Source organism: Leuciscus leuciscus, assembly GCF_965113295.1.
Source record: "Leuciscus leuciscus genome assembly, chromosome: 2".
Classification (NCBI taxonomy): Eukaryota; Metazoa; Chordata; class Actinopteri; order Cypriniformes; family Leuciscidae; genus Leuciscus; species Leuciscus leuciscus.
In genome coordinates this window covers 7659458-7680523 of record NC_138726.1, presented here as the reverse complement: position 1 = coordinate 7680523, position 21066 = coordinate 7659458, and the positions used below count along the sequence as shown (strand labels likewise).

Sequence of the window (21066 nt, the reverse complement as noted above, 5' to 3'; positions counted from 1 at the left end):
CCGCCCCTGAATGCTTTGACTTTCTTGAGATGACTTTTCAGAAATTTGGAAAGGCTTTCTCATTTCTCAAGAAATATTTTTATACCAAACTTGTTCAAAGATCTATCCCTAGCAAGGAGAGGTGCACATGAGAGAGAGAGCAGGAGGATGGGAGTAGGGCTGGAAGGGGACTGGTGACATGAAGGTGAGTGCAAATTTCATGTGAAAGAGAAGCCTTAAAAAAATTAAAAAAAAACCTTTCATTTTATTTTGGGACTTTTTGCCACTTTTAGGGAGTGTAGCTACTAACCACCCAATTTCAGCTGTCAGCAAAAAGTATTTTCCACATTTTCTTTTTCCTTTCACAAAAAAACCTATTCATTGCACAGCCTACTAATGTAATTGATAAATGTAATAATAAAATGAAATAAAAATTGATGTAATCAAATCAGAAATGACTGCACAATATACAATTATTGGAACGATTTTGACTGTTAAGAAGTTTAAAATGGATTATAAGTATAAAAATAATATATTTTATTTAAAAAAAAAAAGCAAAATATTCAGATGTTGACTATACAATTATTAGTATATCAGTTAAATATTAGAGAGTTTAGGGAGACCGACTCATGGTAGTGGGCAGTTTACTCCTTTAATTGGTAACCGCAACTTCACTGATTGGTCAATTTCTCGTTGTGATCATGGGTTGTTGGGGTACTTTTCACCTACTCTTTTATGAATTGTAGGAAATCAGACATACTACTCAGTTCACATCCTGTTTTTCAACCTACTATGGTAGTAGGCATATTCGGACACAGGGATGCAGATTAGTGACCAGTGGCAATGCACAATAAGTGAGTGGTGATGACTCCCAGTAGGTTTAGACAGTGAAGCTCACATGATTCGCCTCATGATATAGTTAGATACGAACACCTATGGGCTTTATGCCGAACATCACATTAACAGGAAAACAGGTCTCATCACATCCACTTGACTGAGAAAGTGTTAACAGTAGTATGAACTGACTGCGATATCTATGGACTTTTGAACTCTTCCCCGCCATTGACGGAATTTTCCGGCTTTACATGTTTTCACTGTTATACGGTAGGGGGCGCTTTTACACATCTTCTGAAAGAGCACTGAATCTCCTGATCAAAACACATGTGAAGAAGATGCAGAAACAAGCTATATCATGTGTAATCATATACATATGCGATGGACATTGGTTATGCTCATCTTTGCTTGCTCCTTTGAAGGTATCTTGAGTAAAACGGCTCTACATTTAATGAAGCACATACAGTACAAAAGACCATTTTGACCATTTGACAATCTGGTGCCGTTATGTATAAAACTTCTCAGAAATGCTCTTAAGAATAGTCTTAAGCTTTGACTTAAGTGTCAAAAAAATTCTTAGTAAAAAGTAGGACTTGTCTAAGAGTAGGAGACTTTTATAAAGAAGCTAAAAGCAACTTTCAGCAAAGTCTGAGACTGAAAGTTTTAAGTGATGACTGAAGTGGCACTTAAGTGTTGTGAACTAAGGACTACAATGATGTCAACCTAAAATGGCTGAATGGCCATTGAATCATCCAACAGTGAGCCTGGAAGGGTGAAGTCATAGCAGCATGACACCAATCATTTAATCGAATTATAATAAAATCATTTAATTAAAGGTGGGGTATGTAATTCTCATTTTTGGCCATTTTTTCAAAATCACTTGAAATCCTATTCCTAACCCACTTACAGCCACTGAGTTAGAAGCACTGAAATGAAAATTAAGCAATTTAATCATCTGTGGAACGGGCAGGACTCGAAAAACTCCAGCCAATCATTTCCAAGACCACCTAGAATCATTGGACAGTAAGTGCGTCAATCAAATGGTCGTACCATACCCCCCTCCCCCTCCCCCTCCCCCTCGCATCTGAGTTTTCGCTCGTGCATGATTGCGCGTCCATGTTCTTCGAATGGGTGGAGTCAAAGGAAAGAAGGTAGGACCATTTGAGTTGTGTATTTTCAAAATCTGCCGGCCGTTTTGCAAATCTCATACCCCACCTTTAAGACACTGAAACTTTCTAAAAAAAAAAAAATAGGATTTGCATTGCACAAAATGATCACCAATTATAGTGTTGATGCTACGGAATCCTTTTCTATTGGTAAATGTCTCCTCATTTATAATTGGAGCGATGATGCAAACATGTTACGTCACCAACAACTCCTGGGTAGCCCGAAATCCTCATAAAAGTTGCCTGCTTTTGCCGCATGGTTTGAAGATCAGTTGGAAAGTCAGTGAACCGCCATACAGTAGTGGCCAAAAGTGTTGACCAGCCAAGCAAAAAATGACATCTTTACCCTTTATCCAAATATTATTTAAATGTGTTAAAGAATTTGTAAGCATATTGCTTAGTTGTGCTTAGAGTCAATTGTTTTATTTGTGATAACTCATACCAAAGCATGCAAAGAAATTATGAACACACGCAAAAACACAAGAGAACCAGTGAAATATTAATAACTGATTATGTTGTTGTCAATGTTTTCTTTTTCCTGTGAGTTTTTATTTTATTTTATTTGAAAAACTGTAGCTGTAGTTTGCCTTTTTTGCCAAATAATTTTGTTAGATAAATACCTTCACTAAGGTATTTTGTTCTTCATATTAAAAAATAATGAAACATAATTAAAACATAAAAAAATATTTTCATGTTTTAAGTGAACTTGAAAGGTCATTATTCTTTTGCATTGATTTGTAGAGTGGGAGAAGTTATTACATTTCTTAAAGGGTCAGTTACAAAAAGAATACAATTATGATCAAGATTTTATCGTTTTATCAAATCCCTGTCATCATATAACTCCAATACATCATATCTTTGATGGAAAGTGTGTGTTCTCCTCCTCTCTGCTGCCATCTTGTTACTCCTAACTAGGTTAGGATACCTCTCGAGCACTCTTAAATAATTTAGGAGCTGAGACCTAGTCTTAACACTTAGGAAACTTTATGAATGACACTTATTCTTAAGTTTAGGAATAGGAGTAAAATTATGTCATTCTTAGAATTTTGACACACTTAAGACTCAAATTTTATTCTGAGTGGATTTATACATACGGCCCCTGAAACAGAAGTGATGCAACCTGTTTTACACAATGTGGAAGTTTGTTACTCATAACCCTCATTAGCAAGTAAAAGACACTTGCAATTTCAGTGAACAAAGATAAAAGGAATTTGTTCCCCGAATTAAAATTGTGTCATTTACTCACCTTTATTGTGTCATTCCAAATTTGTATGACTGTCTTCTGTGGAAGAACTGGCGTTCTTTTTATTTTAGTGAAGTGCAATGTTTAAGGCTGTATTTGTCCAAAGTGTTCGTATGAGCTGACTATTGTGGATTAAGCAGCTATTTTTGGGAATTAAGGGATAATTAAATGTGCTGTATAAGAGGTTCATGTATATTCAACAATATATAATAGTTTAAAGCGCATATTAGTCCCATGCGACAGATAAATCTGCAGATTCAGATCTAAGTTAATGAATCAAATCAATGTGCTGAACTTCCATTGAACTTTGTTGTTCATGAAAAGAAACTGAAACTTGTTCCGTAAATGCTGATGAATTAGAACATTTCAGAAACCAGATTCCTGAAAACATGTCCTTACAGCGTAACATAAGACATATAATAGACACCAGTCCTCACAAGTGTGTGTCAAAACAAACAGGACTACGTTACCTGCGTCTTTGTTTCTGGCACTGGGCGGGGAAAGAAAGCCCACGTGCAGTTCCTAACGTGTAATACCTGCAGAAATTGTCGCATTATCTGAGATCATCTGTGGGTTTTAACAAAACAAATGTTAGACATTGGAGCTTGACACTGAAGTCACTCTTTAAACTGCAGTGATGCAAAAGAAAGAGAATAGTTCATTCCTAGGCCAGAGCTGGTTTGGATAACAGGCCTTGACATGTCAGTTTTACTCTACTTGAGGTCATCGCCATTATAAAGGCCTTGGACACACACCTACAAATTACAAACACACAATATTTTACTGAACTGGTTTTGTTTCCAGACCCAGATTTACACAAGGACCAGAGTCCCAAAATGACAAGTAAACTAAAAATGTCAAAAGCTAAATAGTAAAAATTTATCATTTTGTAAAACAAGTGAAGTAACCCTTATGTAACGTAGTCTGGTTTGTATTATTATTATTTATTTTTTACCATACACAGTTTTTGTGGATGAATTCATGTCACACAACCTGTCCATGCTGGAATCCGCCTGATTTGGCTGCGTAAAGTGACAGATGTTATTAGTTCTCACTCATTAGGCTCATTCTAATAATGAATAATAATAATGAATTTGAAGTATTCTAAACGAGTGACTGCGTGCCCAAAGTTATTAATTTGCACAAAATACGTCCAAACCATCTCCATATAAGGACTTCCTGCACAACCTTTCCTTTATAGCCTTTCGTCACTCACAGCAAACATACAGTATGACGATATCTCAAGATCCTCGAGAAATACCGTGTACCATCCTCAAAACCAGTTCAAACACAATAAACACCATTTATGCAGTCCCAGATTACAATGATTACAATCATTTTATCCCTTAAAATTCATCTTTGATAATCATAATGACGTATTTAAACTTTATTTATTTTTTATTTTTTTGGTGTGTGGAAATATCATCATGCCTTAAAATAGTTTGAATGTAACTCTACATCCTTGCTTTGTTTAGTACACTCGGATGAATGAATATTCAAATTAGTCCCCGCCTCCATTCAGTCACACCAGCTCGGACTACCTGATCCACTCGGTCAACTGTAGTAATTGGAAATATTGGTTTAATTCAGCCGTATGTTTGACCCAAAAACTGATTCAAAAGAAGAGGAAGAGAGAATTATACAGGGTTGTCTACAAGTCGAAGAATCAGAATAGTATGTATGTATCACTCACTACAACGTCAGACACATAACAGTAATGAATATGACTAGCCTTTGACTTGGCTACGTTATCAAACAGCTAATAATGTGTTGCTAATGTCACAAAAAACATGTTCCCGTTCGCCATCTCAGAGTCAGACTGCTGCCATCTAAAAATCTGAATCCTTAGAAACGCGTTGAACAACTTATAACGTCAGTGGAGAAATGCTCCACCCATCATGTTGACGGGATTGGTTACGTGTTTGTGACGGTAGGAAACATGGGAGGTTTTAAAGCACGTTTTTGAGACTCTCTTTGGTTCACTAGACTTTTAAGGAGAAAATACTCAGCAATGGACTGATGCGCATCTGCACATGGTTTGTCTTAAAGCATATTCAAATCACCAGACAGACATTTAAACAATATTGAAACTAGATTTTCACCACAGGTGGGTCTTGTACATTTTTGTACGAAAGTGAATGAGACGTATTGTCTGGACACGTCAACAACAAAAGACATGAGAAGCACTGTGACCTCGGTATTGCCGAAGCATACTTGTGTTCAAAACAAACTGAAACTCCTTTAAGTTCTTGTTCTCCAAGGACATCAGAAAACATTGCGGCAATAGCTCTTTTAAAGGGCTTGTTTGTTTGCATGATTGGCTATCATTCAAATGATATACCTCTAGGCCTCGTCTTACTCAATAACAGATGAATGAATGTGATAGCTGCATCCTGGTAGTGCTCAACTTTTCCGTAAACTATCGTTCTGTTTTTCTCCTCAGAAACGTGATGACTAATAGAAGCCATCACTGTAATTGAAAGCACACAGATAAACTTAACAGGCACGTGTAAAATGACTTCACATGTTGGGTTTTGAAAGCACAGTTTGACATACTTTTGTACAATGCAAAGTGTATTCGGGAATGTATTTTCAGGCCTGAAGGTTTCTGGGATGTTTTCTTGGTGACTTTATTGTTTAGTGCTCATCATAGTCTGGGCGGGTGGTGAATGTTACAGTCCACAGTCATGCTGGCTAAATGATATCAACAGATTGGCCTTCACAGATGAATGACACAGAGGGAAAGCCAACAGTGTCGACTCTAACTGCCTCTCGCAGAGGGAATAGCTCCTCCGTGGTATTGTAAATTAATTTTCTCAGGGGTCCATCATTTTTTGGTTCAGTTTGGGACTCTATTAAGGCCCTGTCATATGGTTTTAGTGTTCCCCAATGCTGGCGAGCCCAGCCTTTTCTAGTTTTACTGGTGTGACCCATTCAAGGTCGGCACAACCCAACTTGGGTTGAAAATTTTAATGTTTTTTGATAATATAGGCCTACTTTGCTTACGTGGTATGCGCAGATAATAAAACTAAAGTTACTTCATTCCCATAACAATTTTGTGACTAGCATGGAGACCTGGAGGGCAATACATCCATAGTATTGCAGCACAGGCCTGTCAGTTTTCCATCAGATTTTTTCCATCATATTATTTAGATCATCTCTCAAAAGAAGAAAAATGTGAACAAAATGCAAGTTTTCGCCACTTGCGACGTATATACAGCACTTGCTTCAGAATTTGAATCACTAAAAGCAGTACATACTAAAACGCTTAATATTCCCGGACATACTAAAACGCTTAACATTCCCGATACATTCCCGGACATACTAAAACGCTTAACATTCCCGGACATACTAAAACTCTTAACATGAAAAATATGTAACGTGCTTTAATGTACGAAGACAGCGATATTAAAAGATCAAATTAAACACACCTTATTGATGATGCATACTATTTACGAGCAGGTGAGCAGATGAGTCCAGAATATGAACGCAGTGCACAATTTAATGTTTTCTTTATAATAGTTTTCTATGGGAAAACGCTTAATGTGAAACTTGGCATGTTGTGTTCATATTCTCAGTTCTTCTGTTTTCCTGTACAAAGTATGTTTTTATTAATAAGGGGTATACTGAATTTGGACCCCCAATACCACTGTCTTAAAGTTTTAAGCCACATTAAGCACATTCTTTATGATGGATTTCTATGGGGAAAACCATTATAAAGAATGCTTAACATTAACATGCAAGTTGCGTTTCCGGGCACATCTTTCTACCTGTATATAGTATGTGTAATAGATAAGGTGTATACTGAATGTGGTCTTTTAAAATCACTATTTAGTACATTAGTACTTAGTATAAATCTGGAAAAAGTAACTGGCGCTCAACAGAGGGAAGTCTTGTTTTGCCATCCAGGTGGGCGTTCCTATTAGGGTGTGAAAACTATGAATAGCAGTTCATATTAGATAATGTTGAGCTACAATAAGCCAACACTACCAAACTTACATCTAGTTAGCAGCTAGCTAGAGAGGGTGCTAACATGACGGTATCCAGCATCTAGTGTGCTGTCGGTTCTTTTTTTGGTAACAGGAAGTGGAATGAACTTGACCTATCTTTGTGACAGGTGTGTTCTGCACGCTAGTGCCACCTGCATTCGGCCCACACGTAATCCCCATTCTGCATGCTTTTGTCACACTTGCATTGTTCACATTGCCGATTTGTGAACAGTCAAGCACTTTAGTGTTTAGACAAGAACATCTGCCATGTGTGCCAGCTGCCAACAAGAATGTGAAGCATCTCAGACCGTCAGATTCTCTCTGAAATCCTAGTTTAACTCTAACCAGGCAACATAAGTGCACAGAATAAACAACCGTTTAACGTGTAAATCCTTACAATAAAATGTTGATCTATTTTATGGAAGAGAATGGGTGATATTTGCATAAGCTCATAGTCTGCATTAAAAGAAGACACATTTAAACCATCATGAAAACTTCAACAGATTCATAAGTCTCCTGCGACGGCCAGTTAACTGCAATTTCTCCAGAGCATCCCATTTGTCCCATTCCAAGCATTCTGGAGGGATTCCCTCTTCCGCTGCTTCCCCTCTCTATTCCTCCACTCCAGGAGACATCTATATTTGGAGAGAATTGTGAGAGCGCCCCGTCCAGATGTTTTGCCAGGCCAACACCTGCTCTTAAAACAAGTCAGCAGGGAGCAACTAGCCCACATGCACGTCCTCAACGCTCTTGCGAAGCTTAGTCCCATCAGCTTTTCTCTTCTGGGAGCTGAGAGGCGCTGCGGTGTCTCGCCTCAAAGGCGCCCGTGGCCTCATTTACTGCAAGTGAGAGCACTTGGCTGTGATTGTTAGATGCGCCCGGTTAGGTGTATCCAACAAGGATATGTAGACGGTTCATCTTACTGTTCATTAAGTGAGATGTCCCGTTCAGAACACCGGAAGAAAGGCGAGACGTGCGGTTTCGCAGCTTTTCCTCAATGAAGGCACATATTACAAATGAATTGGCTCAATCACACGGTGTATCAGATTATACAAGATGACATGCTGAAGGCATAGCCAACTGATGACGAACTTGAACTGTCCTGGCCTCTACAGTGACATATTTGTCTACTGAGGTCTGAAGAGAGAAGCAATTATTGACATTAACATTCCATTACTGCAACATCTGTTCATGGCAGAAAAAAACATTGAATATATTTTCAAACATTTCAACCAAACATTTTCAGGATGTGCTAAACTTGTTTGCACAGATCTTCCATTGAGTACCAATGGTTTATTTATTATTATAAGTGATGTTTTCTGGAGAACGCTGGTCTCTTCTGGGATGTCCTCTCATGAATAGAATGGCCTCATTCATGAAACACGAGCAGAACTCATTTCTGTGCAAATTGTTCTTTAAATTATTATAGTTTCAAGTCAATGTATGGCCCAGGCTGTATTGCACTTTACAAAAATTATTTTGACAAAAAAAAAAAAAAAAAAAAATTGGCAAGGCAATCAGATCAAACCCTCAGTTTGGCGAGCACATTGCAAGCGTGATCCTGTCTTACTTCTCTTATGTGTTCTTTAGTTACGGTGACTGACGAGGCCGAAACGTGATAGAGTACTTCCACGTGCCGGTGCTGTTTAACTCAAGGTGTTATTATTAAGGTAGTTAGTTAAAAGCATGTTGGTTTTACTTGAGTGCTCTGCCGTGACAGCTGTTGACCTGAAAGAAAAACAGTTTACGCTAATGGCCACAATAAGAACCCCTTATGGTATTACTAATAATACAGCAGCAGGGCTCGATTAGGATGACTGAGGTTGGGCTAGTTAATGGGACGGACACTAGAGAGTCAGTGGAAATTAATAACAGCTGGTTCAGTCCCAAATGATGGCCTACAAAAAGGTCTCATTGCCAAGGTGTCACACAAGACACATCTCATGATGGGTAAGAGCAAAGAGCTGTCTCAAGACCTTTGCAACCTAATTGTTGCAAAACATAATGATGGCATTGGTTATAGGCACCATTCTAAGCTTCTGAATGGTCCAGTGAGCACTTTTGGGGCCATAATACGGAAGTGGAAAGACAATAATTTCACCATAAATTTGCCTCGACCAGTGCTCCTCGCAAGATCTCTGATAGAGGAGTGAAAAGAATAATCAGAAGAGTTGTCCAAGAGCCAACACCAAGTTGTATGGTGTTTTTAGGGTAATGTGCACTGCCATTTCTCCTCCAAATATGGTGTGTATTATGGCATCCAAACAGTTCAATTTTGCTCTCATGTGACCACACTATATTCTTCCAGTATTTCACTGGCTTTTCCAAATGTTGTGCAGCATACTTTAAATGAGCTTCAACATGCTTTTTTCCCAGTAATGGAGTCTTGCGTGGTGAGCGTGCATACAGGCCATGGCGGTGGAGTGCATTACTTGCTGTTTTCTTTGAGACAACAGTACCTGCTCTCTGCAGGTCTTTTTGAAGCTCTCCACAAGTGATCCTTGGCTCTTGGACAACTCTTCTGATTATTCTTTTCACTCCTCTATCAGAAATCTTGCGAGGAGCACTGGTTGAGGCAAATTTATGGTGAAATTATTGTCTTTCCACTTCCGTATTATGGCCCCAAAAGTGCTCACTGGACCATTCAGAAGCTTAGAATGGCGCCTATAACCAATGCCATCATTATGTTTTGCAACAATTAGGTTGCGAAGTTCTTGAGACAGCTCTTTGCTCTTACCCATCATGAGATGTGTCTTGTGTGACACCTTGGCAATGAGACCTTTTTGTAGGCCATCATTTGGGACTGAACCAGCTGTTATTAATTTCCACTGACAGGGGGCTGGATTGCTTTTTAATTACTGTAAGTTTTCAGCAGTTGTCTTGGCTTTCCATGCCTTTTTGCGCCTCCCTTTCTTCATGTGTTCAATACTTTTTCCCTGTGTCATTTCACATTATTACACATAACTTAATTTCTGAACTTATTTTTGTTTGTTTCTTTGTATGTATGGCTTACTTGGGTTGTTACCAACATCTGGTGAAAATTTCATGTCAATAGCACCTTTGGAAATATATTTACTGAGAAAAATGATGACGTGTTCAATACTTATTTCCCCCGCTGTATATATATATCAGTTCTCCTCTGGCCAATGATCGAACAGTGTATGATTATGATTCAGGCAGCATTACAGGTCAGAGGTCAGATTGGATCAGAACATTTAGAATATTATTTATTTATATATATATATATATATATATATATATATATATATATATATAGAGAGAGAGAGAGAGAGAGAGAGAGAGAGAGAGTCATCCAGTCGCAAAAAGTAACTCGAATTCTTTAGATTTATTTCAAATAACAGCAAAACCCAAAATAAAACGTAAACAAAACAGTAAACAAACCAAAAACATTAGTGGCACCACAAAGTATTGTACATACAGTAACGTCAGGTTCAGTAACAGACATCATGTCTGATCATTTTTCATTTTCCTTCTCAACTTTACAGATACACCATCAAACAGATAAAACCTTAGTGCCTTAAAAAGCCATCAACATCACATATATCCTCACGGAAAATAGAGAAATATAGTGTTCATCCCTTCATTTCAAACAAAACTGCGCATTGATAACTATCTCTGAAGTGCTTTGCTTGGTCCGTAAACTATCCGTGATTAAGTATAAATGTAAGTGTTTATTTCAAGTTAGACTAAAAGTTTAGAAAAACATTTTTAATAGCATATCAGCAGAATATAAAAAGCTTGAATTGTAATATATATACACACACATCAAACTCTCCATTCAACAAAAACACACAGGTGACACTTTTAATGTTTAAAAAATAACTTACAGAACAACAACTCTGTTACGCATGACTATAACATTCATACTGAAAAAAAGTTTTAGCAAATATATATATAAAAAATACTTTGCACATTAGAGCATAAAGTTGTTCGCTCCAAGCTTAGATATGTAGTCAAAACATAATGCCTTTTGCCTAGTTGTTCTAGCCATTAAAAATCTGTTTTGTACGGAGTGCATATCATTAAGTGCAAAACATTTGCCTTTAACACATTGTGCATATTTCTAAATATAGTTGTCAGATTTTGGTGGTCGTTTTGCATTTGATCAGCAGCAACAGTATTTTTGTTTTGCAGAACACCTCTTGTCACTATTATATTAACCCCCGAGTTTAAGATTAGTGCTATTGCTTTGTCTCAGTCAGCGAATGTCAGAGTAGTGCATGGCATCATTTCCCCCGATCCCCTGAATGTAAGCTCAGGATCAAGGGATCCAGGGAGTGGGAAACATTAAATGCAATGTTTTTGTGCTCTTATTTGTTTGTCAGGAGTTTTTGGGTTTCCAACAGGCACTGAAGGCTTTACTAGGGTCCTATAATTGCACAGTGAGTCTCCCTGCAGTGAGAGGTGGTTCTTCACGCATCTGAGATGCAGCTCTGGATCTTATCAATCCACAGCTGGGCGCTCGGAGCATCCGCTGCACAGAAGTTGTACACCCGTTTAGTGGTCTTCAGCTGCAGGGACAAAGACAGAGATTTGAAGTGATTTTATGTACTTTTTCTGCAAGGAAAGGACACATTTAATTGATCAAAGGTGACTAACTTAGGATGAAACATGGGAAGACATATGTCGGGCTAGTCATAGAGGGATTGGGAGTCCAATGTGGAAAGAATTTGACTGGAAGATGAAGATAAGATTCTTTAGGACCCCTCTTAAGGTATCAATGTTTAAAAACAATGCCCCCAACACTTGCTGGAGGAACTGTGGCATGGTGGGGGATCATACCCACATATTCTGGGACTGCTCTGTGATACAGACATACTGGAAAGACATTAAAGAGGAAGTGGACAACATTTTCAGGGTGGATTTCCCTCTGGACCCCTTAATTTTTTTACTGGAGAAAATACCTGAAAACTTGCTTTCTAAGGACCAACACCATATGTTACATATATTGTTAATGATTTCAAGAAAAATGATCACTATTAACTGGATGAAGCCTAGCCCCCCTACAATTGCCCAGTGGATACAAAAAATCAAGCAGGTCCATACAATGGAAAATATGACTGCTATTTTACAGGTGAAATTACCTGTGTTTGTAAGAAGATGGTCTCCTGTCATTCTAGGCCTTGATTTAGAATAATAGCTTAAACATACTGTGATATGCAATGATGTATTTACCCTGCTTCTATGTAGTCAATATGTCTCTTGAACATAGCTCAACCACAAGGTGACCCCTTTTTTTTTGTGTTTTTTTTTCTTTTTTTCTTCAATCTCTCATTGATAGAGTGTTCTTGTATTGCATAAATTGCCCGCAATGTTTAATATGGGCAATAAAGTAAAAAAAAGAAAAGGTGACTAACTTTTGATGCACTAGCGGCGTTTTTTTAAGTTGCCAGCCAGCGCCAGCATTTTTGATCATTTTCACAAAACTTTTATGGCCCGCAGAATATGTTCTTGTATGAATATCTGAACATACAATATATCAAAAGAAAGTACAGAGTAAAGTCATAAAAAAAGCAACATTTTGAACAAAATCACTTTTTTTGTTAAAGACTACATCCGGATCGGACTGAATGATCAAAACATAGATGGAGTAGATCGAGTGCATCAACACCCTCAAAGCTTCACAGTCCTGAAGCTCTTCATGGGTTCATCATTTCATTTGGGCAGTTTTGATTTATATGCTGTTGAATGTTTGATGTGCATAAGCAATACTTTTATCGCTTGTTTCTACTTCTTTGTCGCTTGTTTTTGGATCCAGAGATTCAGAATTATTTCAGAAAATGCACCTCCTACCGTATAACAGTGAAAACATACACTCACCTAAAGGATTATTAGGAACACCTGTTCAATTTCTCATTAATGCAATTATCTAATCAACCAATCACATGGCAGTTGCTTCAATGCATTTAGGGGTGTGGTCCTGGTCAAGACAATCTCCTGAACTCCAAACTGAATGTCAGAATGGGAAAGAAAGTTGATTTAAGCAATTTTGAGCATGGCATGGTTGTTGGTGCCAGACGGGCCGGTCTGAGTATTTCACAATCTGCTCAGTTACTGGGATTTTCACGCACAACCATTTCTAGGGTTAACAAAGAATGGTGTGAAAAGGGAAAAACATCCAGTATGCGGCAGTCCTGTGGGCGAAAATGCCTTGTTGATGTTAGAGGTCAGAGGAGAATGGGCCGACTGATTCAAGCTGATAGAAGAGCAACTTTGACTGAAATAACCACTCGTTACATGCTATCCTATCAATATGGGCCAACATTTCTAAAGAATGCTTTCGGCACCTTGTTGAATCAATGCCACGTAGAATTAAGGCAGTTCTGAAGGCGAAAGGGGGTCAAACACAGTATTAGTATGGTGTTCCTAATAATCCTTTAGGTGAGTGTAGATTGCTGGAAAAACTTAATGGCAGGGAAAGAGTTAATAATTACTTTTATAATGTTACAAAAGATTTCTATTTCAAATAAATGCTGTTCTTTTGACCTTTCTATTAATCAAAGAATCTGGGAAAAAAAATATCACGGTTTACACAAAAAAACATTAAGCAGCAAAACTGTCTTCAACATTGATAATAAGAAATGTTTGAAGTGCTTGAGCTCCAAAATCAGCGAATTAGAATGGTTCTGAAGAATCATGTGACAAGTTAAGTAACAATATTTCACACTATTATTGTTTTTACTGTATCAGATAAATGTAGCAGGGGTGAGAATAAGAGACAAAAACGTAAAAAATCGTATCAACCCTAAACTTTTGACCGGTAGTATACAGTAAATAATTAATAGTAGGGCTGGGTATTGACACAAATTTCACAATTCGATTCGATTTCGATTCACAAGCTTGCAATTCGATTCGATTACGATTCGATTCAATATTGATTATTTTGGATATCAGGTACAATACATTGCAAATTTTCTCAAGGAAAACAAATCTCTTAACTATTATTGTAAACTATGGGAGTCAGTGGTAGCCTATAGGCTTCATTAGCCTACTATAATATTGAAGGTAAAAATTAACTGATTTGTATACAAACACTTAAAGGTATAGTGGAGGATCTTTCCAAATTTTAGATAAGACCCGCCCTCTCCACTTTTTGAAAAGTTTGATTGATTCACCAGAATGATTGACAATTAGGAGGACCAATAGTATAGGTTACCCACCAGGAAGTAAAACATCCTCCGCTATACCTTTAAATGACACTTTTATGTATTTTTATAATAATAAAGTTATATGAAATTATATAAACATTTAAATGGTGGCTGTCATAAAAAACTTTCCAAATTTATTCAAACATGCATTAAATATTGAAGAACATTAAAAAGTATAATGAATATGTAATATGGTGCATATATTTAACAAAATGCTCCTCTGTAGAGTTAATTTTTCTAGCTGACTAACGAGTTTATAGTCACTGGATATGTTTTTTCAGAGGTAAATGTGACGTTACATGACATTGCTTACTAACGTCTTTCCACGGTTGAAACACTGATTGAGCGATTCTATGTGACATGATACAGACTTCGATAAGTTGCACTCTACCTTTTAACACACTTTCAGATGCTCATTCATGTTTATTTTGCGCTGTAACTGGTGTTATTAAGGCGGAAGAGAAGATCATGTGCTGCTTCTTTTGCCAGAGCGATCTCACGCCACAGTGAATTTCGTAAATGGACGTAATTTGAAATCTGAGACTTTGTTTCATATCAATAATAACAAAGCACAAAGATTATTGCGATTTATTGGATGGGATGCGCGCAACCATGTTCCATTCATTCATCAACTGCAAACAGGATGACTAATCGATTCTTGGGATTTAAGAATCGATATCGGTTTGTAAAAATGAGAATCGATTAAAATCGAGAAATCGATATTTTTTACCCAGCCCTAATGAATAGTAATTGCCAGTTCTCGTCCTGGATGTTGATTGGTCCTAGTAACAGCTATGATGTAAAACCATGTCACTGCGCAACACCTACAGAGGTCAACCTTATTTCACATAGCGAGAACTAGCTCTTCTAGAATAAAGATGGCACCTACAAAATTCCCTTAATGTTTTATTTTTTTCATATATTTTCAGGCACAATGTTAGTACAGTCACAGTTAAAGGAGCCTCACGCGCTGTATTATCACCGGGTGGAATACTTACATCAAAGAAAGCCTTTTCACTGATGTGTTTGGGGGCTCCTATGGTTGGTGTGGCGATCAGGACAGACTCCACTTCAGCCAGGTCAATATATCCACGACAGCTTGTGTCCTCATCCGTCTCATAATACCTCAGCTATAGAGAGAGTTGTTTAAAATACAGAAGTAATAGAATGAGGTAAGGTAAAGTGCAACATACCACAAGTGTAATCAACCACTCACCTGATGTTTTGTTATGTCCAGAACAAACCACCTAGCTTTCCACGCCTTAAGTAATGCCCCTCGCTTGTACAGAATTCCCTCAAATGATCTGTATAAACAAAGAATTGAAAGCTTGTTTGCTTTGTCCATGAAGTTAGTTGAAGCGGTATCGACGGTGTTATCAGTCATTGTTACCTATTGTCTTCATTCTTCGGTGTAAACTGATTGTAGAGTGTGGCTGCTCTGCGATTAACACCATTGACTGCAGTGGGGCTGCTGTCCTCTCCGAGGCCGCTGTCAGGGAGGTGTAACATGGAGCGGCGCTGATAGGCCTGCAGGTTGGAAGTGGGGACCAGGCCAGAGATGGACACTGACTCTTTCCGCAGCTGTGAGATTAAATGCACAACAGGTGAGATCAGGAGATCTGAAGACAGACACTTTGCTACTTGTTCACTGCTTTGGTGCTTTTTAAAGGGGACATATCATGAAAAACCATTTTTTTCGTGTTTAAGTGCTATAATCGGGTCCACGGTGCTGCTACCAACCCAGAAAATATGAAAAGTGAAACCCAGTAACTTTGTTTTGGTAAGCCTTTCTCTGCAAGCAAGTAAAAAAATAAGACGATCAGATTTCGCTCCCCTTCTGACATAGGAAGAGGATCTTATTATAATATTACCGCCCCTTAATCTGCACGTTTCCACCCATGGCGCCGCCATTTGGTTTTCGCAAGCGACAACAGTGTAACCAGTTCTAACACAATGGCAAAAGTTCAAGCAAAGCAAGCAAACTGTTCTGTCGTTGCTGCACAGACGAGCACTTAACACTATTTGAAAAAAAAAATTGTCGCAGCTGTCTTATAAAGACCTCAGGAAACTGTGTCAACTTGTGTAATAACACATAAATGTGTCCACTAAGCATTCAGAAACGGCCAGGTGCGTCTAAAAGTTGCAACCTCTTCCTGAGTCTCTCTGTGAGGCTCTACTGGTTATTTCTGAGATTTTGGATGAGTGAGATTTGTGTGTTTTGTTATTGTTTGTATCTGAAGCGTGTAAAAAGGATTGGCCGTCTTCAGAACGGAGGCAGGGAGCAGCAGCTCATTTGCATTTAAAGGGACACAGCCAAAAAGGGGCAAATTTAACAAGCTATAATAAATGATCTGGGGGGTATTTTGAGCTGAAATTTCACAGACACATTCTGGGGACACCATAGATTTATATTGCATCTTGTGAAAAGGGGCATAATATGTCACCTTTAAAGCCTGTTTCACACTGCATTAAGGCTCCAGCGTCAATGCAGAAATGTTAATATGGCCGTGTAATAATACATGTTGCTTTTGTGTGTGATGTGAAACAGGGCTAATACTGTGTACATGCACATTTACAATATACTATATGGAAAACTAAACAGGTAAGATGACAGGCAATTGAGGCAACATTTGTGGAGGAAAGAGGAACAAAAAATAGGTGAAAAGTGGCAGTACTCACATTGCCCTCCATTTTGAGGTCTTCCTGGATGCTGTCTAGCAGCTTCTCCAGCGTGGTGTGCCAGGGCTCAGACTGCTGTCCCAGCTCTCCCTCCAGTCTCTCAATGTCCTGCAACCATACAAGTACATTTTAAAGCTTCCTTACAGGTTCCTTTGATCAAGCCCTATTCAGATGGGATTAGTTTAACATGGAGAGGTGGGGTAAAGTCATTATAACCAGAGCTTTTCAGTGATTTTAGTCCCGTCCGAATGTGCCATCTCAGTAATCATTACAGACAATGTCAGTAAAGATCATAGCGACTTTTACCTTTGTAAAAAGGTCTGGAAAATTACCTCAGGTAATGCTTATCCTGTGCAAATAGACCAGCTGTAAATATGTACGTAAATATTCTGTCATTTCCTGTTTAAAAGTAGTTTTTTCAAGTATGGGGGCGTTATGTGTTGTGTCTGCACAAATTATATCAGGAAGCAAAGTAATACGCTCATGATGACAGGAAGGTGACGGCGGTGCACAAATCGAGTTACCCCTCTCACTTTTGGTAGTTTTACTGAGATTTCTTATCCCGTGCAAATTGGCCATTCATATTTCAGACGTCCTGTGGTAAAATTACATTACTCCATCTACCCTTATAAAACTAACCCTGTCCGAATGGCGTTTAAGAAATCTTTGGTTCCTGCTAATGTCTGACACTTAAGCTTCTGTCCTCACAAGCAAAAGCAGACGCTACATTTTGCTGGTTGCTTGCTTCCTATTTCTTTGGATTTGTCTCAGGAAGCATCGAAAACTCTCGACTAAATCCTGACAGATATCAAACATGGATGAGAGCCTTATTGTGGTTTGAAAAGTTCAGAATTGCTGATAAATAATAAAAAGCATGGCATAAAAATACAAAGTATGTGTTTTTAGTTGTACATTTTCAGCTGTGGCAGTGAACACCATTGTTTGCAATGAGTCTAAACAAACTAGACATGAGTGTTAGAGACCATACAAACAGAAAAAAACATCCCTTCACTCTTCTGATTGGCTGTGATTTTGAGATTTTGGCCTTGATAAAGAGAAACTAAAAATGGACAAAGACATATGGACTCACAGCCAATAGTTTGGTGATGGCATCAGGCTGTGCGCGGCTGACACTGCTGTAACAGGGCCAGACGATCCTTCTCTTGGTGGTGGCGATGGTGTCTGAGTCTACCGAGCTCTGTGAGCGCACTGCGATCATACACCAGTCATAAGAGGGGCCTGTGGACAGCGTCTCCCCTGTGTAGAACTCCCATGTTGTCAGATTGGGAATCGAAATCAATGGTTTCAACACCGGCTAAGAAGAAAAGGACAGAAACCATTGTTTATTGGATATTTCAGTTTTGACATTATATAAAGATGCTGTAAGTGATGTTAGTCGCTGTGTGCCAGAATTAGTCACCCTCCCTCTTTCCAAAACCTTGCCCTATCTTTACATGCACTCATTTTCATCAATCGGAAAGAAACCAATCCGATATCAGATTCTGAAATTTTAGTGTGTATGAACACTAAGTCCTGGTTTCACAGACAGGGCTTAGATTAAGCCTGGATTAGGTTTTAGTTCAATTAGGACATTTAAGTAGCTTTTATAAACGCGCCTTAGAAAAAAAAAACATTACTGGTGTGCATCTCGAGACAAAACAATGGCATTTACATATTTTAAGATATGTCAGTGCAAGTTTCTTTCACTTAAAACAGCTTAAACATGCATTTTAGCTCAAGCTTTGTCTGTGAAACCGAGGGTAAACTTTGCAATCCGATTTAGATTTGTTTCGCCGGTCGCCATGTTCAAAACCGAAGAAAGCCAAATGCGATAAATAGAGATACTTCAAGCTTTATTGCCATTTTTGCCTTGATGACATGTTTGAAAAGAAAGCTGAAATATGTCAGAAGAGCTTTTTAAGCAAATATTTAGTGAATATTCATTGTCCTTCACTGATATTGACGTAAGGTATAAATAAATGTTCATCATGGTATTGTGCATGTGCACAAGGTATGTTTGAATCGTTTGATCGGATTTTAATTCGGATTGAGCTCAATCTGATCGACTGAAGTGTTTACATGAAGGCTTTTCAGTCCAATTGAGCTCAATCCGATTGTAAACAGATACTTTGCTATTTACATTCAGGACATTTCTGGACTGCGAATTCAATGATATATATTAGGTAATGGGGCATTATTTTCAGTGTCATTCCAAAGCAAAATAACCTTTAATTTAGAAGCAAGATACTAGTTCTTTCTCAACCTTAAAGAAATCTTGTTTAAGTTTCAAGATTCGAATGTGCAGCCCCATTTACAGTGTTTGGTTGTAAAAAGGGAATGGGAAACAGACCACAGGGTCCTTTGCTCTCACTAAACTTCCTCAAATATGTTTTTATTTGGGCTATGGGTGACTATGGATGAACTGATTCACCCATTTTGAAACAATGTCAGGGATGACTGCCGGTAAGAAGATCCCTATGTGAAAAACAAACTTTACTCACAGCCTGGATTTGAGCATTCTAACTATATTTTTTACAGACTGTGACCACCTGATTCAGATGTAACAAGACTGCTTTATAAGGTCAAAGATGTTGTTTTGCAATTGTGGGGAACTATTATTCACTGTGAATGTGATCTGGCAATAGACGACAACATATTTGGGACTGGTCACCAACATAACCTCTAAGCAGAGTGCTCTAGGGTAACAGCCAGTAGAGCTGTCTGGTGCTTCGACACACACCCAGATAGACTCTTTACCTCTGTCTCTGATGGGCTGTACAGGTAGTTGAAGAAGAGAGGACTCTTGCGGTGCATTCTGTTGATACACTCCCAGATACAGATTCCTCTCTTGGACTGCTTTTCTCCTTTGTCCTCAAACAATGTGCCTTTATTGAGGAGACACAAAGGAACACTTGTTAATCACACATTACCCAGAGTAATGCGATCAGGTGTGAAACAAAATATTAGAAGTCAAGTCTGATAAGATTAGCAGCACTTAAAAGAAGTGCTTCCAAAGGTCATCAAGGCTGTTACAGGTAGGTAAAACTTTTCTGAGCAAGATTGCACATGTCTGTTGTAATACTATAATGTCATTCAAATCCATGTTTATTTCAAGACCACATCTGAAAAACATTTGCACAATAATGTAATTATGACAATAATAAACAAAAAAAAAAGTTGTGCTACACACCGTGCTCCAGGCGCTCGTAGTCCGAGTCCAGAAGGAAGTTTTTGAAGCGACTGGAGATGTAGTGGTATGCCAGAAACTTCAGATAGTATTGATTAAATTCAAACTCAAGGGGGTACTGGTTATGAACCTGGAATAAGAAAGTTAACGTGTCATATTGGAGGAGCTTTTTGGCCTCATTTCACGGCCACAGTGATTCAACAAATATGAGTTGGACACCACTGAGACTGCGGTTCAAGAAAATTATTAGGAAACGCCCAGGAAATGATTAGTTGAAGAGATTTTAAAAAGTACCAAAATAACAGCAACAGGAGGGACATAATGTGATAATGTGCTGCCAGCAGGATCTAGACAGAAGAGCTTGTGAATTTCTCACACTCCGGGCCACCTGGACTTCCTGGCAAAAACAACAGCTGCCTCTAAGATGAGACACTTCTATTTTCAGATGCATTCGCTATATTTCAGTGGTTTGTGACATTGGAGGACCTCTGCTGGGTCATTGAAGTGCTCTACGCCTTGATTTCATCACACATGCCTAAAAACAATGCATGTCTGTAAAACCATGGGAGTGGTGCGTATGTCTCCAGAGGGAGAAAAACTTTTCCTGCCCTTTACTTATTCTAATGTAGCACAGACTTAACAGAATCCCCAAAATTGCTGTTTTCCACCGTTTCTGCTAAATGTGCGGATGTTGGGAGGTGATGGCGAAACACTCAAGGAAGTACAATGCTGGCTGCAGGTTGAAACACCATCTGTGTACGATCATTTCAAAGGGGGTGGGGGGTAGGAAGATGGACCGAACAAGCGTCTCTGTCTAAAT

The 21066-nt window shown here is 38.4% G+C and overlaps 1 protein-coding gene and 1 long non-coding RNA gene across 3 annotated transcripts in view; one reads left to right on the top strand and one right to left on the bottom strand.

Moving 5' to 3' along the window:
- Positions 1–10542: 10542 nt before the first annotated feature.
- The window catches only part of sbf2 (SET binding factor 2), a 132719-nt gene continuing 122195 nt past the window's right edge, over positions 10543–21066 (bottom strand). For both annotated transcript variants that reach the window (XM_082161344.1, XM_082161345.1), the window contains 8 exons: positions 20250–20376; positions 19817–19944; positions 18150–18374; positions 17060–17167; positions 15771–15961; positions 15597–15684; positions 15379–15510; positions 10543–11743 (listed from right to left, as the gene is read on the bottom strand). In XM_082161344.1, the coding sequence (XP_082017470.1) occupies positions 11645–11743; positions 15379–15510; positions 15597–15684; positions 15771–15961; positions 17060–17167; positions 18150–18374; positions 19817–19944; positions 20250–20376 (1098 nt within the window). In that variant the 3' untranslated portion in view covers positions 10543–11644. The remainder of the gene's footprint in view (positions 11744–15378; positions 15511–15596; positions 15685–15770; positions 15962–17059; positions 17168–18149; positions 18375–19816; positions 19945–20249; positions 20377–21066) is intronic.
- Positions 11760–15295, top strand: LOC309492397. Its single transcript, XR_014203529.1, has 2 exons — positions 11760–11822; positions 12581–15295. It is a non-coding gene; the product is annotated as an uncharacterized lncRNA (long non-coding RNA).